The sequence below is a fragment of the Grampus griseus genome (genome assembly GCF_964374135.1).
Source record: "Grampus griseus genome assembly, chromosome: 11".
NCBI classification, from domain to species: domain Eukaryota; kingdom Metazoa; phylum Chordata; class Mammalia; order Artiodactyla; family Delphinidae; genus Grampus; species Grampus griseus.
Genome location: NC_139005.1, coordinates 44711302 through 44735725, shown reverse-complemented (window position 1 = coordinate 44735725; position 24424 = coordinate 44711302). Strand labels below are relative to the sequence as shown.

Below are 24424 nucleotides of genomic sequence, written 5' to 3'. Positions count from 1 at the left end.
CCATATATTTTTTTCTCTTCTATTTCTTTTTCTTTCTGACCTCCCTCTGCTTACTTTGTTCATTTTCCTTTAATTTGCTCCTTTTCTTTTGCACCTGTCCTTTTCCTTCTCTCATCTGTCCTATCAACTTTCATTCTTTTCTTCTTTTCCTATCTTAACCCCGTAGTTCTATTGTATTTTCCTGCTCCAGATTCACCCAACTTGAGTTGTTCCTCTATCTCTCTTAACTCCTATCATGCTCTCCTCCAAACAGTCCTTAAAGATCTTGGGGGAGAAGGTGTCCGAGATCCCACTAACAAGAGACAATGTGTCTGAGATCCTGCGCTGCTTCCTCATGGCGTATGGAGTGGAGCCAGCCCTCTGCGACAGCCTGCGCACCCAGCCTTTTCAAGCCCAGCCGCCCCAGCAGAAGGCTGCTGTCCTGGCCTTCCTTGTGCATGAGCTCAATGGCTCCACCCTCATCATCAAGTGAGGGGCAGGAGTGGGGATGGTTATTGTGTGCCTTGGTCAGAATGGGATGGGGGAGGGGGTTAGCCATTTAGAAATCCTCGGCGATGTGTGTCCACTGCCATGCTCTGGACATGCTGGTGTGACTTAGGACTGAATCTAATTTTCTTCCCTGGGAGAATCCAAGCCTTCCTCTGCCGTTCATCCAATCTAGGCTCTAGGATGAAACTCCCTTTACCCTTGAGCCTCCCTTCTTTTGTGTATGTGCTGCCACTTCTCCCTCAAAATCCCATTCCCTGTTCCCCTGCAGTGAGATTGACAAGACTCTGGAGAGTATGTCCAGCTACAGGAAAAACAAGTGGATTGTTGAAGGCCGGCTCCGGAGGTATGGACAGGACAGAGGAGAGAAGGGGGAAAGAGTGAAGCGTAGCCAGGACTTTTGCTTGGAACTCAGTGTCCTCAGCCCCTCCTCTGGGGTTGGGACCTTACCCCAGGGCCTGGGATTGCTTAGATTCACGGTGTTCCTTTTGTGGTGGTATCATGTTCCTCACCACGGTTTCCCTTAATCTGTCTACGTCAAGATTGAAAACTGCTTTGGCCAAGCGAACTGGGCGACCTGAGGTAGAGCTGCAGGGGCCGGAGGAAGGCCTGGGGCGGAGGCGCAGTTCTCGGATCATGGAGGAGACCAGTGGCATGGAAGAGGAAGAAGAGGAGGAGACTACAGCTGCTGTCCATGGCCGTAGGGGTCGAAGAGATGGAGAGGTACTAGCCCAGACCAAGGAAAGTGGGAGTTGGAAAACAGATTATTTCTTTTTCTTGAATCTGATGATTCCCTTTCTGTTGGTGTCTACTTGTTTCTTCTCCAGGTTGATGTCATAGCATCTAGCATCCCAGAGCTAGAGCGCCAGATAGAAAAACTCAGCAAGGTATTGTGCTTCTAACCTCCCAGGAGCTGGAGATAGGGGCTGGGTGAGAATTGATTCCTTATGAGTAGGGCCCAGATGGTATCAATTTTATAGGGAAGCTGAGAGCCATTGCCCTTCTCCCATATACTGGATGAAGTCACCACTGGGACTGAAGCTGGACTTCCAGTCCCTGGAAGTGTGTTTTTCATTCATCTTCCTTTTCCACTGCCTACCCAGCGTCAGCTCTTCTTTCGCAAAAAGCTGCTTCACTCATCCCAGATGCTTCGGGCAGTCTCCTTGGGTCAGGACCGCTACAGACGCAACTACTGGGTGTTGCCCTATTTGACTGGTATCTTTGTGGAAGGAACAGAGGGGAGCTTAGGTAGGTGTGTTGTAGGACCCTGAATTGAGTCCTATCTAACAAAAGTTAAACGATTCCTTTTCCTCTACCTAGTTGTCTTGGGCTTCTTTCATTGTATGAGAATCAGTATAGCACAGTGTGGTTAAGAGCACAGGCTCTGGAGTAGGACTGCCTACCTACCTGCTCTGCCACTTACCAGCTGTATGCTTTAGTTTTTTCATTTGTAAAATGGAGTTAATAATAGAACGTATACGTCATAGGGCTATTGAGAGGATTAAAATGAGTTAATGCTCTTAGAATAATGCTTAACTTATAGCTGGTTCTCAATAAATGTTAGCTTATGATTATGCTGATGATGATTACTTGGGAGCATAGTGTTTCTTTTCCAGATACTGTGCCCATTGGCATATAAGCTTTTCCCAGTGCAGTCTCCAAAAGGGGGGTATGAAGTCCAAGAGAAAAAGAAAGTATATGTCCTGTGTTTGTACACCCTCTTTCTTTCCCCTTATATCTGTGTATGTGTTATGCTCTTCATTTTTCTTTACAGTTCCTGAGGATGTGATAAAGCAGGAAACTGACTCCTTAAAAGTGGCAACCCATTCAACACCCAGCCCAGCCTCCTTCTCTCTGAAGAGGGAGTTAGCTGGCTCCAGCACCTCTGCCAGTTCTCCTGCCCGGGCCCGAGGCCGACCTCGGAAAACTAAGCCTGGGTCTGTGCAACCTAGGCACTTGAAATCTCCTGTCAAGAGTCAAGGTTCAGAACAGCTGCAGGTCCAGCTTCAGCCCGAGACTCAGCCCCATCCTCAGCTTCAGGCTCATGCCCAGCCCCAGCCCCAGCTTCAGTCCCATCCTCACTCCCATAATGGGTTCTTAGAGCCAGAGGGCTCCCCTTTGTCTCTGGGTCAGAGCCAGCACGACCTCAGCCAGTCAGCCTTCCTGTCTTGGCTGAGCCAGACTCAGAGCCATGGCTCCCTGCTCAGTAGCTCAGTCCTCACACCTGATAGCAGCCCCGGAAAACTGGACCCAATGCCATCACGGCCCCCGGAGGAGCCAGAACCTGACGAGAGAGAAGCCAGCCCCGATTCTCAAGCTCCCTGGTTTAACTTCTCAGCCCAGATGCCCTGCAGTGCTGCCCCTACACCACCCCCTGCAGTTTCTGAGGACCAGCCCACTCCTTCCCCTCAGCTACCTGCCTCCTCCAAGCCAGTAAGTAGCCAGAATTAGTGGTATGCACTTATCTTCATCTTGCCACAGGCCCTGTTGCCTGGCTGTGGGCTGTTGCTTAAGTTGGGGGGAAGGGATGGGGCTACTGGGGTCCTGTCAACATGAAAACACCCTCATCACCTTATGTTTCATCATTCACAGGTGAGTAGACCCAGTGCTGCCAACCCCTATTCTCCAGTGCAGCTCTCTTCCACCCCCTTGCTGGGCGTGGCTCCTAAAAGGCGAGGAGGAGACCCTAGAGAAACACCACAGAGCCCCACAGGGATGGGACAGCCAAAACGGAGAGGGAGACCTCCCAGTAAGTTCTTCAAACAGATGGAGCAGCGTTACCTAACCCAGCTGACAGCCCAGCCCGTCCCCCCTGGTGAGTGACTTTGGGGTGGAATGGGGTGAGATATAGTTAGGAGTGGCATCAGATGTGGACCATGTGATTCACAGCTGGTTCCCACTCCCCACCCCACACACATAAACTGTCTTCACAGAGATGCGCTCGGGCTGGTGGTGGATCCGAGATCCTGAGACATTGGATGCCATGCTCAAGGCCCTGCACCCCCGAGGCATCCGAGAGAAGGCACTTCACAAACACCTAAACAAGCACAGGGACTTCTTACAGGAAGTCTGCCTACGGCCCTCAACTGGTAAGGTAGATGCGTAACCAGCCTGAGCTGCAGAGCCCAGGTAAACGTTGAGCTGCTGCTGTGGACAACGAAATAGCCTGATGGGCTTTTCCCTCTGCCTTCTGTCTTCTCAGACCCTATCTTTGAGCCTAGTCAGCTACTTGCCTTTCAAGAAGGGATCATGAGCTGGTCCCCCAAAGAGAAGACATATGAGACAGACTTGGCCGTGCTTCAGTGGGTAGAGGAGCTGGAACAGCGGGTTATCCTGTCTGATCTGCAGATTCGGGTACACTTGGGCTGGCACTGGGTAGGGGGTTGTTGACGAGAGGGTGTTAATCTCCTGTACCTTGTTAGGGAAAACTTGGGGTTCCCACTTCACAAGTGACCTCCCATGACCCTAAATGGTTCACATCATTTTCTATGCTTAATGTTCTTTCTTTATAATGAGTTTTATTCCTCTCTCCCACCTGCAGGGCTGGACACGTCCCAGCCCAGACTCTACTCGTGAAGACTTGGCCTACTGTGAGCATCTACCTGACTCCCAGGAGGATATCACCTGGCGGGGTCGAGGCAAGGAAGGACTGGCCCCCCAGCGTAAAACTACCAACCCCCTGGACCTGGCAGTGATGCGACTTGCTGCCCTGGAGCAGAATGTGGAGCGGCGGTACCTGCGGGAGCCCCTATGGCCAGCTCATGAGGTTGTGCTGGAGAAGGCCCTGATCGGCACGCCCAGTAGTGCCCCACAGTGTGCCACTACAGAGATGTGAGTGACTCCCCCCTTCTTGGTCTTGCGGAGAAGGGATAAATTTAATGGACCCTGCTCCTCATCCCCAGATCACCACTTTCTCCCTCCAGATCATATGAGATCACCCCTCGCATTAGAGCCTGGCGCCAAACGCTAGAGCGGTGCTGGAGCGCGGCCCAGGTCTGCTTGTGCCTGGGCCAGCTGGAGAGGTCCATTGCCTGGGAGAAGTCTGTCAACAAAGTGGTAAGAGGCCTGGAGAGCCTGGGGGAGCTGACAAGATGGCCAGCTGGCGTGGGTGGGGTAAGTGGCAGGCAGAGGCTTGAGGGCTCACTCTGCCTCCTCACAACCTTGGTCCAGACCTGTCTAGTCTGCCGGAAGGGTGACAACGATGAGTTTCTTCTACTTTGTGATGGGTGTGACCGTGGCTGCCATATTTACTGCCTTCGGCCCAAGATGGAGGCTGTCCCAGAAGGAGACTGGTTCTGTGCTGTCTGTTTGGCCCAGGTAAGGCTTCTGCTCCCTCTCATTCCACTCCCAAGCAAAAGTCAGAGATTTTCTTTCTCATCCCATTTACCACCAGTCCTACAAATATCATTCTTAACCATGCCTCAGTCTCTCCTGGGAAAGGGCTCCAGACTAAGTGCTAGGAGACCTGAGTTCTGATCCTTCTTTGGACAAGTCACTTAAATTCTATAACCTTACTTGTTTTTACTTTCCTTATAAAATGGGAATGATTATACTTTCCCTTTCACCTGCCGTATTGGGTTATGTGAATAAATTCACATACTGGCTCATGCATGAAAGTATTGTGAAGCCTCAGTCACACTTAGACAAGTTGGGATTGTAATAAAGTGAAGGGCAAGCAGAGTACATCTCCAGCTGTTGCTGATCTTACCTTTTTCTTATCTTCAGCAGGTAGAGGGAGAATTGACTCAGAGGCCAGGTTTCCCAAAACGAGGCCAGAAGCGGAAAAGTAGTTATGTGCTGAACTTCCCAGAGGGTGATAGCTGCCGGCGCCGGCTGCTGTCGAGGGGCCGAGAAAGCCCGGCAGTGCCTCGGTGCTCAGAAGGAGGACAGTCCCCCTCAAAGCGGCGGCGGCTCTCCATGCGGAACCACCACAGTGATCTCACGTTTTGCGAGTGAGTTGAGTGAATTCTGGGGACAACTGGCTCTATCTTTGCCACGGTAAAGGGCTGGGAGGGGTCAGTGTGTTTGCTTCCTGAGAGTGCAGTCATCACTGTCTTTCTTAATAGGATTATCTTGATGGAGATGGAGTCCCATGATGCAGCCTGGCCTTTCCTGGAGCCTGTGAACCCACGATTGGTGAGTGGGTACCGGCGCATCATCAAAAACCCTATGGATTTTTCCACCATGCGGGAGCGGCTGCTCCGGGGAGGGTAAGTAGACTTCAGTAACTGTCCCGGCTCTTCTGTTACAGCTGTAACTTGTACCCAGCTCACAGGTCTGTCTCCACCCCTGCCCAGGTACACCAGCTCAGAGGAGTTTGCGGCTGATGCACTTCTGGTCTTTGACAACTGCCAGACATTCAATGAGGATGACTCTGAAGTGGGCAAGGCTGGGCACATCATGCGTCGCTTCTTCGAGAGCCGCTGGGAGGAGTTTTATCAGGGAAAACAGGCCAATCTGTGAGGCAAGGGAGGTGGGGAGTCACCTTGTGGCATTGCTCTCTGCCCTCCAAACAGACAGACCCTGCCATTCTCACCTGCTGATGCTGCCCTGGGTCCAGACTTGAGTCAGAGGTAGAACCCTGATTTTTGACCCTACCTTTGGCAGCGCCCTACATCTTCTTATCCCTACACCCCTTTCTTCCTTTCCTCCTCTTGTTCCTCACATAAGAGGGGCAGAGATGAGGTCCTTCTGGACTGAAAGCCAAAAAAAAAAAAAAAGAAAAAATAATTTTTCCTTTCTGTTTTATTTCCTAATTAAAAAAGAGGAGGAGGATGAAAGAAGCCCCTACTTCCTCCTCCCAGCTTTCTCACCTTCCCTGTTCGTGCCCCAGCATTCTGGGGCTATTTAACAATAGCAATAGTTCTAGTGAATGTGTGAAACCAAGAAACACTCTGTACTGTGTGTGGACCCGCAGTGACGGCCAGTAAAGTGGACTTAACTCCCAAGTGTGTCGAGCCGGACACCGGGCCCTGAACATGCTGCTTCCATGTTCAGTCCCTCCCCTGCTTTTCACTTTCTCTCTCTCAATCCCTCCCCCCCGCCCCCTTTTCAGATTTTCTCTCATCCAATAATGTAAAACTGTTGTGTACGGGTTCCTCCATCCTTTTCCCCCAAATCTTTTTTCCCTTCAAAGGAAAAAGAAGTTCAGAGGTCCCTGTCTTTCTCTCTGTCCTCATCTTCCTGCCAATAGCTAGTCCCTCTATAATGTTGGATACTCCTCAAATGCTGAGTTTCTAGCCTTTTCTGAAACTTAGCAAACTGGGGAGACGGCAGGGAGGCACCCTGAACCCTGGGCCTTCCAGCCTCCTTCCCCACCTCTTACCCAAACCTCCTTCTTGGGAACTCCTCAGGGACAACTACTGCTGAGTTTGGGCACACCCCCAAGATGGAGGCCAGGTAGCAATCGACTGGCCTGAGAGAGAGAGAGGTGTGTGTGTGTGTGAGAGAGTGAGTGAGTGAGAGGATGCTGTGATTGTGCCCCTGTTTTGTTTGGTGGCATCCATTCAGTTTTTCCCCCAAGTATCTGTTTCCCATTGTTTCCAACCATTGAAACACCTTTCCCATTGTTTCACACCATCACTTTGTCTTTGGGAAACCACAGGAACAGTTTTTCTGGGTACAAGGCTGTGTCTCTCCCCTCTCTCCCAGTCATTTCTGTTCCAGCCTCTTCAAACTGTGCAATCTTTCAGCAGGAACTCCCTCTCCTTTCAGTAGCTCTGAGTCTTAAGCTTTTGCAGGGAGAGGAGTAGAACTGGATCTCTTCCTAATCCCATGAGCTTCTGTGGGTTTAGTAGTGCTTTCCTTCCCTTATCTACTTCATATCCTGGGACCCCTTCCCCAGTAGCAGAGACCCCAGAACACAGGAGAGTAGGGAGGAGAGGTTCTGGGTCCACCACTGCCCTACATGTGACTGTGCCCAAGTTAAGCCCCAACCTGTGAGAGGAAAGCTGCTAACTCCCAGCTATAGCCATGGGCCCCTGGCCCCTGCTTTCCTGCTCAGCAGAGCCCCTCCCGTCAGAGATTACGGGTACTTGCACTGGGGAGGTGGCTGCTGGCTGGCCCAAGCAGAGCGCTGAGGCATCCAAGAAGTGTTCCATTGGTGGGAGAGGGGTGCCAGGTGAGGGGAGCATTCCTTGTGCTTCTGGCAGCACTGAATAGCCACTGAAGGGGGTGAGGGGGCAGTACAGGTCCCGGGGCAGCCCCTTTCTTATTCCTTTATGCCCCTTCTCCCCCATAGCCTATTTCTAAAGTCGCCTTTTCTGTCAGATAAACCTCAGAACTTTTAATTTTATTTGAGATTTTTTTTTTTGCTTTTAAATAAGAGGTGGATTGAAGAATATTTGAATTGACTTTATATTATGCATAAATATTTATATTTTATCTAAATAACTGCGCTGTAACAAACTTTGTGTTAGTCAGACATTTGGAACTGTTGTAGTTGGGGGCTCTTCTTTTCCCCACGGCAGTCTTACCCTGCTATAAAATGTTCCAGATTAATTCTACTGTTGGAGGTTAGGTGGACGGGGGAGTGAAATCTTGATTGTTCCTGTTCTGTGTTCCTCTCCCAGCTCCATCTCTTTCCCTAGGGACCAGGCACTCTTAAGGTGGGGTGGGTGGAGTCCTAGCCTCAATTTGAAGTGAGGGTTGATGGGGGGCGGGGGGAGGGCATGACCAAAGGGGCCGTTTCTCACTTTTCTTTCCTCATCTTCACTGCCCCTTGAGCTAGGTGGATTTTCTCTTTTTGACAAATAAGAGTATTTGGTAGGGAAGGCAAGTTAAAAAAGTAAATAAAACCCACCCCTACCCCTTTGTTTCCCCTCCCCATCAGTCTGGTAACAGGAAGAAACCACACCATCAACACCAACAAATTTCCACGTTCCTTTTACAACAAAAGGGACTTGACTTTTTATATAACCAAATGTGGTGTTTTAGTGACTTTTTGATAATGTACAGTTTTTTGTGAATTTAAATTTATTTCTTTCTATATTTTTAGGACCAATCTCATTTTTAATAAGGTAAAAAAAGGAAAAAAAAGTCTAGAGAAAAAAACTCCTGTTTTTGCCATGTGATGTTCCACAAGTGCAGCTGTAGAAAAGTGCTTGTCAGTTGAATAAAAACCACATTTGATAGAGATTCAAAAGAGTCTGTATTTATCTTCCTTCAACATGGGTTTTCATACTTGCCTAAAGGTGAAGGCTGGGTGTTAGGGTGAGTACGACTGGTCTGATGTAGGAGACCACAGGCCGGGGAGAAATATGCCTCTAAACTTCAAAGTTTATCTCTGAACCTCCAAGCTTGGCCCTTCCTGTGCAAGAGGCATCCAAGGCAGAATTTGTGCTTATGTGGGTGGAACAGGTGCTCCTGGCTGAGGTGCTACAACAAAGGATTCAAGTGTCCCTAGTTCCTGCCTTGTGAGACATGGCCTTGGCTTCCTAAGCTGCCACCTGTGTTCCCATTATAGCAAATATATGTGCTCATCACCACCTTCCCAGCTTCCAATCATGGATAAGACACCACGAAGTAGACTTCTGTGTTTTATTTCAAAAGTTGAAATAAGACAAAGTTCTACCCAGTTGTAGGGAAGGACCAAGTGAATACCAAGAGTCAGAAGAATGGGTAGCATTGGCACAGACGTGGCAAGAGTATAAAACTGGAAACTTCTGGATAAAGAAAAAATGTGTTTTGAATATAAATTAAACTTATTTCCTGTCCAAGGTGATAAGTGCATGCTAGAGAGCACTTGCCCCCCCCCAAAAAATGTGTGTGTTGGGGGATGTGGACACCAGTAATGGGGCAAGAACTTTTCTTTACTCAGGCTAGGAAAGCTTATCACACCCCAGGCTGGAAGTTTTGTTTTGGTGACCCTCTAAACTAACTGGAATAGGTGGAGAAGGAGCATCTCCGCTTTCAGCCCTATAAAAATCCCAGATGCCCTCTCTGGTGCATGTTTACTTCTCAGCTCATGGCAGCCACTGGCAAACTCTTATCCTCTCAAGTTCTGAGCTCTGCTCCCATGTTGGTGTTCCTGGGGGTGGCTCCCAAGCATTAATTAATATTCTAAGCACTCATTACTCAGCCTATCCTCCTGGCATACCACAGCAAGACCTAACTGAAGAGTTCACACTATTCTAGGGTGATAAAGGAGGTCAAAATCTCAAAGAAGACATTCCAGAAACAAATAACCAAGAGATTTTGCAATTGATCACGAGACCTTTGTAGCCCCCATCTTCCTAACCCTCATGAAGGCAAGGACAGAGTAAAGGAAGGAAAGAAGTGAACCAGGTGCCCCTGTTGAATTGTGAAACTGTGAGGTAGGTCTTTAACAAAGACAAGAAAGTTCTGGGACACACCTGGAGAATGAAGATTCATTCAAAACAGACGTGGACATGCCAGGGAGAAGGAGCAGTGGTAACTGGGGTGAGAGGGCACCTAGCTTTCTCATTACTACAGTCATGTGGGGACCACCCCTAGGGAGATGCAGCAGAATTCAGCAAAGACGAGCAGGGTGATAGAGCTCTCAGGCCCATCTCAGCTGTTGGAGGAAGACCCTCCTACGAAAGGAAGGAGTAAAAGCTGAGTAAATGAGGGATCTGCTAATGCTGGGAAAGACCTAAAATGCAGGTAGCATAGAAATGTAGTAGTTGGTTTAAGAGGGACTCAGGAAGGACCAGTGTGACAAGGCCCAAGGTTTAAGACCTAGCCCTTACAGACTAGCTTTCATAATACCCACCCTCTTCTCTGAATGAAGCTGGTCTAGCAGAGCCTGAGGACAAGTTTAGATCTGATCACTGACCCAAGTTTATTGCCCTAAGAGAACGTGCATAAGAGAACAGCAACGATTTTTTTTTTTTTCCCTAGAAGATGATTCTGTGGGGATCCCTGCAACATTCCATTCCAGCAAGGCCTCTCACCTCACCTTTGTGGAGCAAAGTAACAACCCACATGTAGGTCCCCAAACGGTAGACACTGAAGCATCAGGGAATAAGCAATGCAGGCAGGCACGACGGGGCTGAATGAGCTCACTGATCAGTAAGTTAGGAAAGAAGACGAACTGGGCTGAGGTGGCCCAATCCAGGGATGGTCAGTAGAGCAGCACAGTCCTCACACCGAGTGCAAGTCATGTCCCCCTACTACCCCCATCTATTACTGACAAGGGCTATTTATTACCTCTTCAGAGTCACCAGGCTTCCTAGTCTAGACAACTCTTCAAATCCTTTGGTTAAAAACACACTTTAAAAATAACATCTCTCCCCATCATCATTCCCACATCTTCCCTAACCTCGACCCACACCCTCCTCCAAAAACTCTAATCAGCCTCGGGGCTGAGTATCATCTCAGAGCGAGAGAGGAGCAGTAATAACACCGCATGAGATGGGATGGGCAGGCTCTGAGGCTAGTAAAGGATTGTATCATCTGAGAAAGGGATCTAGTATGTTCTATTTGACTGAAAAGAGAAAAATACAAAGTACTAAAATATTTTAAGAATGTTATGAGCATCTGTAATGAGTGGGGGTGAGATATGAAGTACAGAGAGAGTTATGACCTGGCTCCATGAATACAGGATTCAGAAAACACTAGCATAGTGTTTAAAGAGCCCAGCCCTAGGCTGTGAGCTTGAAGGCTCCCCCTACAATTCCTCTGCCACCACTGCCACCAATGGGGCTATTTCATGGGAGAAAAAGTATCCCTCATTCCTTGTCTCCTTTTTCCAATCACTCACCCATGTTATGAACTGTTAGAAATGAACTAACAATTAGGCAAAAAGTATCATGAGTGTAACCCAAAAAGGCCCAAACAAAATTCCACGATGCCATTAACCATTACAAAAATAACTTCAGGCTCTCCGTCACTTCCCATGCCCAAACCTTCCCAAACCAGAAACACCCATTAATAAAATCCATTAAGCAGATTCACATGAGAACACACAAAAGGTAACTTCAGAATTTTAAAACAAAACAAAGCAAAATTACAGCCATTTAAACATTTAAATACAGAGAAAGTAGACAGAACCAGGAATTCTGGGAGGCAGAGGAGGGCAGCAGTGACATCAACAGTTTGTACACATGAAAGGCCCTCATTTCACTAAGCCTCCTAGCAAAGCAAGGCTCCCCTAAACTATTAATTAAATGAACAGGATTCTAGATTTTTCTCCTTTTCTTCAAGGCCACTGACAAGAAACATATGGTGTATTTTCCTTGACTAAGGAGTAGAGACTCAGAAACAAGAGATACCTGCCCAGGCAAAACCTTCTATAAAGTTACTCGGTTTGGGGCTGTTTTACATCAGATAAACCCTTCCTGAGGTTGGAAGTACCCGTGAGAAAATGAATAGTGGCAATTTTATCCTTTATACTTCACATCCTACCTATTGTCCCCTACCCCTACTCCCTTAACCCCAGGATGTACAAAAGGACACTCTGTGGGGAGGGAGCATTAGGACTCTCAACTCTGGGATGGGTGGAGGGGAGGGAAAGCTAGGCCCAAGCTCTAGGTACAACAACTGATAATACAGCTTCTTCCCGCCCAGCAGCATCTCCTTCCTCTCCCTACAGCCAGCCTACTGAACACCTGTTTCTCCATTCTCCATCATTTGGCTTTCTGTCTGATTGGTGGAAAGGCACCTGACCTTGAAGTGAAGGGGAGCAGAACTCTCCTTTCAGTGCAGAAGGGAGTGACTGGGAAGAGACAGGTGCAGGATCTTATTTCCTAGAAGATGGACAAAGGCTTCCTCCTATCTGTCTCCGTGTGCACAGTCAGGTCTTGCAGAAGGTGATGGAGTTGAAGAGCAAATTATAGCCTTTTTTTGAAGGACTCCTGACCTTGTAAATAGTGAGATGGGGTTTATGGCCCTTTTCTATCCCAGCTCCCTGCTGTCCTTCCACAAGCAGGAAGATTATTTCTGATGTCCTGATTGCCTGGAAAAGGGGCCCAAACACACTAGGGCAGGTTGCTCTGGACAGTTACAAAGAGCTTTGTCCTTTCTCGCCCCTTCACGGCACACACACACGGAACAGTCCCCACCTCTATCCCTCTGGATGTGTGTGTGCACATGGCACAAGCCTTTCAAGGACAGCTCTTGCTGTACACAGATGTGCCAAAGGTCAAAACCTGGGGAAAATTCAAGAACCTCAGTTCTGTCCCTCTCAACTAGCTGCCTGAGTGTCAAAAGGCACCGTGCGTCCAGGGTGGGGATGGGAATTTACCAAGTCCTCTGGTACAGGAGGCAGGGATGACACTGTCTACATCAAGGTTTCCTAACCTTGGTACTACTGACATTTTGAGCCAGACAATTCTCTGCTGGGGGAGTTGGGGCTCTGCTGTGCCCTGCAGGGTGTTTAGCAGAATCCCTGGTCTCCAGCCACTAGCTGCCAGTAGCACACAGCCCCACCCCCAGGCGCGACAACCAAAAATGTCTCCAGAGATTGCCAAACGGCCTCTAGGCGACAAAACCACCTCTTTGAGAATCGCTGGTCTAGAGGTAAAGCAGCTGATTGTCCGTGGTGGGGAAGGAACCTAAATGGATTCAGCAAGGTCACAAATGCAAAGGCCCTGAGCACAGCAACGATGTGAGATAGGGAAGAGAGGGGACCTGAGACCCAGGGCAGAAAAGATCCTCTAGGAAGCAGAAAAGCAGGTATTCCTGAAAAGCTGTAACAGGGGAAGACATTTTCTCAGAGGGTGTGGTGTTGGCCTCGGCAGTGAGAAGAGTTAGTCAGAAGTCAGTAGGTCCACTCCTCTGGAACTCGCCAGGGAAAACCTAGTCTTCATCCGAATTTGGATCAAGGATGGCTTCCTAAGGCTGTGGGATTGTCTCCTTAGTGAGCCTAGGTCACATCTCTGCTTCCGGAGGGCAAAGTCTAGTCTTTCCTCCTAGGATGTGGCAGGTCAGAGGGAGGAAAAGCCACTTCCACTGCCTGCTTAGTGTTATACCTTGTTCCTTGCCCAGCCCCCCAAAATTCCATATGAAATTTCATTCAAAAAAGAAATTCACAAAACTAAAAACTTAAAGAGGCAAAGTAGGCAGGTTCTGCTGTATGGAAAAGAGAAAAAGAACACTCTGGATGAGAGAAAGAAGGCATAAAATGTATGTGAAGAAGAGATGGGATGTGTGATCTAAGAGCTTTATAAAACAAAACTTTAAAAGTCTGCATGTTTTCTTACACCCCCACCAAAAGGTCCATAACTAAACTCAGTAAGCAGGGCCCGCAGTAGGACTCCATCCGTGTTCTAGCACCACACCTTTTTCTTTTCTTTTAAGAAAATAATTTGTTTAAAAAGCCTTCCCAAATAAGTCCAACACATCAAAAACTGTTTTTCATAAAGATGAGAACAAGCTCCAGGCACCGTGTCTCTTTGGGGTAGGGAAAGAGTATATTGCAGTTTAAAACAAAACATAAAACTTTCTTCACAAAATAAAAGAAGTCTTTTTGGTCTCCTCGACTGTAGCACACACAAAAAGTGACAGTTCCTCCAGGCTCCACCAGGAGTGGAGGAAGAGCAGAGGGCAGGAGTGCAGAGACTTCTTTTTCCAGGCCCAGGCCTGTGAAAACCGATGACCAAGTGTTAGTCCTCAGCTGGGCCCACAGAGGGGCTGTATTCCTGGTCAGCCCTCTGGAGTCTGGAGCATCAGCATCTCCAAGAATTCATTTATATACTCAACAAAGATGGGGAGGGAAATCCTAAAGGAGGCATAAGCCAGAGAGGGTAGGGAGGGGGAATGACAAACATGAGAGTCTGATTTCAGGCTGCTCAGCCCACCCCGCCCCTCAGTATGTGATTCTTACCACTGTTACTTGTTGAACTGGAAAGAATAGACCCCATGGTCTGAGGGAGCATCCACCGTCACTTGATTTTGCTGGCTGCCGCTCTCCTGTACCACAGCCAAGGCAGGAGAGTCACCTTGTGCATCCTTTCCTCACCTCCCACTGAAGCAGCCTAGCTAAGTTGCATGTCCTCCCCAACCAACCCATTCCCACACACCTGTGTGAGTGCGCACACACACACACACACACACACACAAACACACACGCACACTCAGAGCATCACTTCCCCAACGTTTAGAGCAGCCCATCCTCTTCCCAGGACCCACTAGTCGATACAAGCCAGCATCCTGGGATTAACTACCGTCTGCCAAATGAGAGGAAGGGCCTCATTCAAAGATACAAACTAAGTCTTTCCTTCCTACATTCTTCACATCCCTACCAGCTATTTGTGAACACAGAATCAGCATCACTGTGAGAGGAAGATTTTGATCAGGGGAAAATCTGCCTCTGTTCATTTTCCAATCTTCAATCCAAAGAGATTATAAAGCTCTTACCTCAACTGAAACACTGGAAGAAGGCACAGGGGTGTACTGGGAGATGTACGCTCCTTGCATAGCTGCAGCTGTTGGCATATACTGGAATGAGATACATCAATAGGCTTAGAGCAGTGATTCTTGGCTACATTTAAAGCACCTGGGGAGCTGTAAAAACTACCAGTGCCTATTGTTCTGTCCCCAGAGATTCTAATTTAATTGTCCTAATTGTGCTTTTTAAAAGCACTTCAGGTGACTCTAAAGTACACTGGCTTAGAGAGGCTTCTACGTACATGACTACCTTTTCCTCCTCTTTCCTGTCTTCTGCTTTTTCTCAACGCCTTCTCTGCTTTAAGCCCTCCTGAACAAATCAGAATGCATCCGACCTACAAGAAAACTAATGAGCTTCACCCGTTCTTCCTGTTACTACTTTGATAAAGACTTCTAGGAAAGTGTATGAACTCGATAAACTAATATGTAGGTAGAAACACCATTTATTTAGTTGCATGAGTAGGAATCAGTTAAAATGAATGAGCTAAACAGCAGAATGGCTGTATTCCTAGCTCACGGATTATTATCTTTTTAGTTTATCGCCTTTTCTGAGTGTGCCCTCGATGACACTGAAGTGATTCCCATCCTTATTCAAGAGTATTTAAACCTAAGAGTACTACATAGGTATTCTTTATAATAAAAAAATATCCTGCTTTACTGTGCCCGTGCTGCTGAGCGAGAGGTGGCCCAGTTGCTGGGTAAGAGGTCCCATCATGGAGGCAGGCTGGAGAGAAATAGGATGATCCATTCCTGGTGTCAGAACTGAACCCTAGAAGCAGCAACAAAGGACAGGGTTAGTTGGCAGCATCCTATGAGGCTGCCTGAAGTGGTGATTCATGGCTACCAGAACCACTGAAGACAGACATTTAAAAATCCTGGGAAATGATAGGTGAGCAACGACCCAGCTATGTAGCAGGAACAGGCACTGCCCATCAATCTGGAGGGATCCTTGTCTAAGAATAGCAAACTCACAGAATTTAAGGTCAAACACCTGGGTTACACAAGCGACTGAGCCAGAACTCACACCCTTATCTCATTTCATCAAATCCCACTGTTTTTCTTTACATCAAATTGCCTCTTTGGCTTTTGCCCACTTCTGAACACTCACTGAAGGCTGCATGAGGTATGACTGGTGGTGCATCCAAGACAGGTTAGGTACTTGTAGAGGAGATGTCTGAGTTACTCTCTAATGCAAGCGAAAATAAACAAACAACAATGTTAATTGCCTAGAGACTATTATTTCGCCCAATGATCTGATAATGTTCAGCAAAACCCACATAAGGTTGGAGTGTGCCCCCCCAGAAACTGTAAATATTAAGAATAAACTGTTTAAAAAATATTAACAACTCTTACACTTCAAGTAATCCAATTTTAAACTGGGCTACAAATTTGAGTAGATATTTCTCTAAGATACACAAATGGCCAACATGCACACGAAACAGGTTCAACATTAGTCACTAGGGAAATGCAAATCAAAGCCACAATGAGACACCACTTCATACCCACCAGGATGGCTATAATTAAAAAAGGACACAATAACAAATGTTATACACTGCAGGTGGGGATGTAAAATGGTACAGGGGCTTTGGAAAACAGTTTAGCAGTTCCTCAAAAAGTTAAACATAGAGTTACTATGTAACCCAGCAATTTCACTCCTACGTATATACCCTGGAGAAATGAAAACATATGTCCACACAAAACTGTGCACAATAGTTCAGAGCAGCATTATTCATAATAGCCAAAAGGTGGAAACAACTCAAATGGCCATCAACTGATAACTGGATAACAAAATGTGGCATATCCGTAAAATGGAATGTGATTCAGTCATAAAAAAGAATGAAGTACTGATACATGCTACACATGAATAAACTTTGAAAACATGCTAAGTGAAAGAAGCCAGACACAAAAGACATAGACTGTATGCTTCCATTTATATGCAATGTTCAGAACAGGCACATCTATAGACGTAGAAAGTATATTGGTCATTGCCACGGGCTAGGGGTAAGGGCAAATGGGGAATAAATACTAATGGGTACACAGTTTCTTTCTGAGGTGATGAAAGTGTTCTGGAATTAGATAATGGGGACAGTTGCATAATTCTATAAATATACTAAAAAATACTGACTTGTACACTTTAAGAGGATGAATTTTATCGTCTGTAAATTATATCTGAATTTTAAAATTAAAAAAAGCAACGAGAAGCTAGAAATGCATCTTGATAGACAAGTAGGTTTATTCCACAAATATAAGGATTGTTCAAGATCAGAAGCTCTACAAACATAAGTCAAAATTGAAGAAAAAAAGCCATAGTGTAATATTAGATGCTGAAAAGACATTTTAGAAAATTCAGCAGCCATTTACTTTTTAAAAAAATCACAAAGTAGGGAACTCCCTGGCGGTCCAGTGGTTATGACTCAGCGCTTTCACTGCCGCGGCCCGGGTTCAATCCCTGATCGGGGAGCTAAGATCACACAAGCCCCGAGGTGCGACCAGAAAATAAATTTTAAAAAATACCACAGGGCTTCCCTGGTGGCGCAGTGGTTGAGAGTCCGCCTGCCGATGCAGGGGACACGGGTTCGTGCCCCGGTCCGGGAATATCCCACATGCTGCGGAGCGGCTGGGCCCGTGAGCCATGGCCACTGAACCTGTGTGTCCAGAGCCTGTGCTCCGCAATGGGAGAAGCCACAACAGTGAGAGGCCCGTGTACCGTAAAAAACAAAAAACAAAAAAAAACACCACAAAGTAAAATAGAGACTAGAAAGAAACTACTTACATATATTAAAGGCTATTACCAAAAACTATCTGCAAACCTTAACCCAAACAGAGAAATATTAAAACCATTGCAATTATAGTAACCTATTAGGTAGTGGGGTCAAATAAATACAATTGGATAAGAACACAGTTGGCATAAAATTGAAAAGGAGGAGAGAACTATTATTTTGCATCAATGATATAACTGTATACCTAGAAAACCTAAGAGATTTAAGTAAAAAAAAAAAAACTAGTAGTAATAAGAGGATTTGGTAAGTGAGCAGTATACAAGATAGATGAACATAAATTAGTAACTTCTCAGTGTATCAATAAGCATCTAGAAATGCTTATAAAAATTACAGAACACTTAGAAGTATATTTAACAAGAAAAACATAAGACCTACATAAATAAAACTAAGATCTTATTGAAGGACATAAAACTTTGAGAACATAAAAAGAAATACCATATTTTAGGTGAAAAGACTTAGTACTTTTTAAGAAGTCAATCCTCTTTAATATATAGATCTAATGTAATTCCAATTAAAATTCTCCCTCACAGATTTTTAAAAATTAGATAAAATGATCATAAACTTATACAGAAGAATAAATGCCAAAACATAGCAAAGAAAAGTATGAAAGAGTGGAGAAGGTTTTGTCTTATCAAATATTAGAACATACTATGAAAGCCACTGTAATCAAATCAATACATTATTGAAATAGGAAGAGACACAATGATCACTGGAAGAGAATAAAGGATACAGAAAAAGATTCCAGTGTTTACTATATGACAAAGGTGGCATTTCAATTCAGTGGGAAAAGGATGGATTATTTAATAATTTGGTGCTAGGATAACTGGTGAACATTTTGAAGGAAATACAATGGAACCCCTATCTTATGTCATATACAAAAATAAATTCCTGGTTATTATACATTTAAATGTAAAACAATGAAATACATCTTGGGGACCATATGTACAATATAGGGACTGGAAAGACCTTTTAAATTAAGACAAGAAATGCAAAAGCTGTAAGTAAAAAAGCAGACATATTTAACTATACACAAATTTTAAAACTTTTGTATGGCAAAAACTAGTGATTCCCAAAGTATGGTCCCCAGATCAGCAGCAGAAGCAGGAGCAGCATCTGGGAACTTGTTAGAAATACAAATTCTTGCCTCTCACCCTAGACTTGCTGAATCAGAAATTCTTGCTGTGGTGCCCAGTAACCTAGGTTTAATAAGTGATTCTGATGCACAGCTGAAGTTTGAGGACCATAAAGTCAACGGAAAACAATTAAATTTGGAAAAAAAAACTTGTAACAAAGATAACATTCAGAAGATCGGTACTTATAATATTGACAGTTTTTTTTTTTTTTTTTTGGCTGCCCCGTGTGGCTTGTGGGATCTTAGTTCCCCGACCAGGGATCAAACCCATGCCCCATGCTTTGGGAGCACAGAATCTTAACCACTGAACCACCAGGGAAGTCCCAATAATACTGATAGTTTTTATAAGTTGATGGGAAAAGAACAAATAGTCAAACAGGAAAAAGGACCAAGTATATGAAGAGCAAATAAAAATATGACCAAAAAAATGCTTAAACTCAGCTGCAGTCAGGGAAGTGCAAATTAAAGTAACAATGTACTTTACATCTATCAGGATAGAAAAAAATTTTAAAAGAGCAATGTCACCTCTGGCTGGAGGGAAATGGGTACTCTCATATGTTGCCAGTGGAATGTGAATTGGCACAGTCTCTGTGGAAAGCAATCTGGTAACATCTATAAAACTGAAAGTCCGTGTATTATTCAACCTAACAACCTCACTCCTCAGACTCTAGCCCCCAGAAACAAAAGCACTCATATGTGAGGATATAGGCAAAAGGATGTTTACTAGAGCATTATTTGCACCAGATAAAAACTGAAATCCAAAGAATGCCTTTCACTGGGGTATAGTGGAAGAATTCTGGTATATGTGCAGCATAAAATATGTTACTATTAAAAAGGAAATAATTAGAACAGAGCTGCATAAGAACTACCTGGAGGGCTTGTTAAAACTCAGATTGGTAGGACCCGTCCCCAGAGTTCCTGTGAATCTGGGGTGGAGTCCAAGAATTTGTGTTTCTAAAAATCCCCAGGTAGTGCTGATATTGCTGGTCCAGGGACCACACTTTGAGAATCACTGGTTTAAATGAGAAGAGTAAAGTGTAAAAATATATATTTAATATGGAAAATTTTTGTAACATAAACAATGACTTCCAAAACCCTATACTTATGTGTATATGCAGATAACAAAAAATATGGAAACTAGTAGGAAATTAACATGGGTTTGCTTGTGGAGTGGTGGAGAGTAAAAGGATGCTTCTACAACAGTCTATATACATGTAGTGTGATCACATGTTATGCTTTTATGTAAAACTATTTGGGTATAGTATGTATAAAGGAAAAAACAAAAGAACAACAAGTAGTTCCCAGCCTAAAACACAATGGTAGGGAAAACCACCACACCCTTTTCTGGGCATGAACGTACCTGATATGAAGACAACATACCTGATATGAAGACACAGGAGATGGAAGATACGGGGACAGTGCAGACTGAGCAAGCATCCTGTTGGGGGTGATGTTATAAGGAGCTGGGTAAAACCTGTAGGAAGGGACCTCATCAGTAAGGAGTCACAGGAAACTACAAGGCAAGGGCCCCCACTGATAGACACAGCCATTTCCCACTAACTACTCTTTTTTTTTTTAAATAAGTTTATTTAATTTTTGGCTGCGTTGGGTCTTTGTTGCTGTGTGCGGGCTCTAGTTGCTGTGAGCAGGGGCTACTCTTCGTTGCGGTGTGTGGGCTTCTCATTGTGGTCGCTTCTCTTTGTTGTGGAGCATGGGTCTGGTCGTGTGGGCTTCAGTAGTTGTGGCACGCAGACTCAGCAGTTGTGGCTCGTGGGCGGTAGAGGGCAGGCTCAGTAGTTGTGGCACATGGGCTTAGTTGCTCCGCAGCATATGGGATCTTCCCGGACCAGGGATCGAACCTGTGTCCCCTGCATTGGCAGGCGGATTCTTAACCACTGTGCCACCAGGGAAGTCCCACCACTGACTACTCTTTAAATATCAAGATGAAACATCCGAGTGCCTGGACACAGGCCTCTGTCATTTTCAGGTGGCCTGTTTACAGAAAACACCCTTACCCATTCTGAAGAGCTGTGGTGGGGTCATAGGTCAAGGCCATACCACCCTATAAAGAAAGAACACAGCACGCACATTGTGAGCCCTTAGTGAGAACAGGAACAAGCCCAGAATTTCAAGGCTGAGGACGTATTTGGTTCAACTGATTAAAAATGAAGTCTGAACTAATCCCACTACAACTGTTCCAGGGTTTTTCTGGTTGTGCAGGATGCAAAATTCCATTCAAGATCCACACTGAAGAGCATGTTAAGCAGCCAGCATCTCTGTTACATACTGTAGCTCTCAAGTTTACCACAGAAATCAGGCCATGGAAATTTCCATTCCACTTTTCTTTTTCTTTTTTTTTTTTTTTTTTTGGCCGCTTTGCTTGGCATGCAGGATCTTAGTTCCCCAACCAGGGATAGAACCTGTGCCCCCTGCAGTGGAAGCACGGAGTCCCAACCGCCGGACCGCCAGGGAAGCCCCATCCATTACATTTTAATGTCCTTAGTATTCCTGTCTCCTAGAGGGCCTCTTACCATGTCTCCATTCCTTGGCCAGGCCCGTCCATTTTGCATAAATTTTCCTTGGTTCTGTCGTTTCTTTGGACCCCCATCAGCAAATTTGCAAAGCAAGGGATCAGATGGGGCTGCCAAGAGAGAAAGCAGACAGGCAGCTGAGTCCCACCTCACTTAGTCCACTCACTCATGCAAAAATCCTCCAGAATCTTCACAGGAAGTCATAACCTGTGGCCCTCTCAGCCTGATTCCCAGATGCCTCACCTGGTACTCCAGGGGGTGTCTTAATATATTTTCCATTAAAGTGGGTGATGATGGCTTCACACTTCTCTGTGGACTCCATCCTAAGGAGCACAAGAGGAGTTAGGGTCTACCTTCTCCAGGATCTGTACTCTCCTTATACTCGAAGAGAAAACTCTAAGTTCCCAGCCCCACAAATGCTCCAAAAGTTGTCGCTACAGAAATACAGAGTTTCCTCCACACAAAGTCAAGGTATCTTAAAGAGGCAACCCCAGCTTCTAATGAAGGTTTTCTCAACTGGCTCCTATAGGGGTCCTGAAAGGAATAATGGAGGTCTTCAAACCATGAATATTCCAAAGAAGACACTGATAGATGGACCTAGTGTTGTGTCTGGGTCCCTAAATAAGAATACAATGCTGTTACCATTATTTTTTATTACAAAATTCCTAATGGAAATTGTTCCCTCACTTTTTTTTTTTTTTTTTTTGCCACGCTGTGCAGCTTGTGGAATATTACTTCTCCAACCAGGGACTGAACCCAGACCACAGCAGTGAAAGTGCCGAGTCCTAACCACTGGACCACCAGGGGTTCCCCTCTTCCCTCACTTTGATAAAACTGTACAAGCTAAGAATTTGCCAATATTTATTTTTTGCTTCTGGTTATAATTATCAAGGTCTAAATAGCTACTGATAACATCATTAAGATTTCATGAGTGGGGGCAGGGAGGGATAAATTAGGAGTTTGGGGTAAGCAGATACAAACTAATATATATAATACAGATAAACAACAATGTCCTACTGTATAGCACAGGGAACTATATTAAATATCCTGTGACAAATCATAATGGAAAAGAACGTGAAAAAGAATATATATGTATATGTATACATATATTATCTATATATACATATAAACACATATGTATACATATATATGAAAAAGGATACATATATAAATCACTTTGCTGTATACCAGAAACTAACACAATATTGTAATTCAACTATACTTCAACTTTTTTTGAAAAATGGGAGAAAAAAAAGATTTCATGAGTCTGTGGGAGGAAAGAGTATTAAGACAGGGTTTATGGTCCAGAGTGATAGAAAAAACAATGTTAGGAACTACTGAGTTAAAGTGTCTTGTTGGGGAAAGAGGACTGAGTAAAAATCAGAAAATCTAGATTCCAGCACCCGTTCACCGCTCAAAGTCTCTGTGAGTTAGAAAATGCACAAAAACCCTTCTGACTCATTCCTCATTTCTGCTTCAAATCTCCATCTACCTTATTACACAGGGCTGTATAGATCAAATGAGATAATGCATATAAATGTGTTTTAAAATGATAAAGATCTATATAATACAGGGTACAGTATCCTCCCCTCTTTCCATATTTAAAGTAAGTCTCAGTATATTTTCTATGCCAATAACCACTAAAGATATGAACCATTCCTATGAAGGCAGTTACTAAAAAAGGCCTCAAATGGAAACTTGTAGAGAAAATAACCTTAGGTGTCCTAGAGCAAAAAGTGTTGAGTTGGGTTACTCCTACTCCTCAGTCTTTCAAAAGGGTGAGCAGGCATGGAGGGTTTTAAGAGAATCACTTTCAGGACCTCAGCTTCCTCATAAACTCTTTCCTAAAACTGATGTGCCTGAGGGAGAGCCTGTGATCACTAATGATCAAGGCTGAAGTCCCCTCTTACAACCACTCTTCTCAATATACTTCGAACTCATCCCAAAGCTCAACACAAGGCATGGAGGACTAAGTTACAAATCTTTTTGTTAAGTCAGATGTTTCCAATTCTTCCTTCCCACAAGCTAGAGGACTCAACAAGTTGTTAACTGACACATAAAAAAGTCATTTTGGATGATAGATCACCCTGGTCTTGGCATATAATTCAGAAGGAATTCAAAGAATTCCTATTTTAGCAAAACTCTTTCCATTCCCATTTACTTATTTATGTGAACAAGGTTCCTCACCATGAAAACAAAACACAGGAACAGAGCTGGTACTAAACTCTGTCTTGTTACAGCAATAAACAATATTCACTGATGGCTACATGATCTAATTATATAAATCTAAAAGGAGCATTTCCAATAAAATTTACTTTATATGAAACAATTTTGTATCAACATTTTAATATATTTATGTTGTTTGGGGCAACTGTGAACTAATTATAAAGATAATTTTCTTATGGATTAATGCATATAGACTCAGGGCCACAGGAAAAAAATTTATATACGTATTTTCATTGCAGAGAAGTATAACAATGATTCATACAAAGACTTTCAACTATAAAAAAGTATTTTACACTAGAATACAATTCTGTAGGGAAATACAATGGAAATACAAGATCAAGAAGAAAAACAGAACACTATAAGAATGGTGTAAGAGTTATGACTTTAAAAAAAATGCCCTAGGAATTTTTAAAATGATTTTGTGTATTAAATTGCTATGACATTTAGATCTCATTTAGATACATTTTAAATGATATGACAGTTTTATTTAAAATGTCAATATTTATAAATTGCTGGAAATTATACTTTGCAAGAATCTAAATGTATGAAGAAAATCTGTAGGTATTAATGTAGAAACATGCAAGAGATTTCCTAGTTTTTTAAGTTTTCAAAGCCATATTTCCCACACTGGGCTTTGAGGCACCCTGGGCCATTGTGATGAGCTCACAGAGGCACAACAAGGGATATTTTAACTTTCTGAAGAAAATACAGCAATACCTATTGGATATCTACTGTAAAGAAGACTAACTCTAAACAGTTCATCATTTCAACATTAGATCACCCTACAATCCTTTAGATAACATATTTTTGCAAAGCTGGTTTTTCAGTGGTTGCTATGACAAAAGCAAGTACCATAAGAAAACTAATGTGTAACAGGAAATGAGGGTGTAAGTGTCCAATCTGATTCCAAGGTTTGAGAA

The 24424-nt window shown here is 44.5% G+C and overlaps 2 protein-coding genes across 5 annotated transcripts in view; one reads left to right on the top strand and one right to left on the bottom strand.

Annotated features, from left to right (window-relative positions):
• Window positions 1-8622, top strand: part of BAZ2A (bromodomain adjacent to zinc finger domain 2A) — a 34224-nt gene extending 25602 nt beyond the window's left edge. For all 3 annotated transcript variants that reach the window (XM_082666882.1, XM_082666881.1, XM_082666880.1), the window contains exons 16-30: window positions 254-468; window positions 758-832; window positions 1029-1209; window positions 1314-1373; window positions 1590-1734; window positions 2261-2919; window positions 3079-3301; window positions 3420-3575; window positions 3689-3840; window positions 4028-4317; window positions 4410-4542; window positions 4657-4803; window positions 5212-5438; window positions 5553-5696; window positions 5784-8622. In XM_082666882.1, the coding sequence (XP_082523008.1) occupies window positions 254-468; window positions 758-832; window positions 1029-1209; window positions 1314-1373; window positions 1590-1734; window positions 2261-2919; window positions 3079-3301; window positions 3420-3575; window positions 3689-3840; window positions 4028-4317; window positions 4410-4542; window positions 4657-4803; window positions 5212-5438; window positions 5553-5696; window positions 5784-5949 (2973 nt within the window). In that variant the 3' untranslated portion in view covers window positions 5950-8622. The remainder of the gene's footprint in view (window positions 1-253; window positions 469-757; window positions 833-1028; window positions 1210-1313; window positions 1374-1589; window positions 1735-2260; window positions 2920-3078; window positions 3302-3419; window positions 3576-3688; window positions 3841-4027; window positions 4318-4409; window positions 4543-4656; window positions 4804-5211; window positions 5439-5552; window positions 5697-5783) is intronic.
• A 388-nt stretch (window positions 8623-9010) lies between these two features.
• RBMS2 (RNA binding motif single stranded interacting protein 2) overlaps window positions 9011-24424 on the bottom strand; it is a 60487-nt gene continuing 45073 nt past the window's right edge. Inside the window, exons 6-14 of one of the 2 annotated variants that reach the window (XM_082666883.1) lie at window positions 21522-21601; window positions 21279-21388; window positions 20763-20809; window positions 20128-20221; window positions 15944-16021; window positions 15494-15604; window positions 14806-14886; window positions 14273-14358; window positions 9011-14167 (exon numbers count right to left, since the gene is read on the bottom strand). In XM_082666883.1, coding sequence (XP_082523009.1) covers window positions 14278-14358; window positions 14806-14886; window positions 15494-15604; window positions 15944-16021; window positions 20128-20221; window positions 20763-20809; window positions 21279-21388; window positions 21522-21601 — 682 coding nt within the window. In that variant the 3' untranslated portion in view covers window positions 9011-14167; window positions 14273-14277. The remainder of the gene's footprint in view (window positions 14168-14272; window positions 14359-14805; window positions 14887-15493; window positions 15605-15943; window positions 16022-20127; window positions 20222-20762; window positions 20810-21278; window positions 21389-21521; window positions 21602-24424) is intronic. The other variant, XM_082666884.1, reaches the window with a different exon arrangement.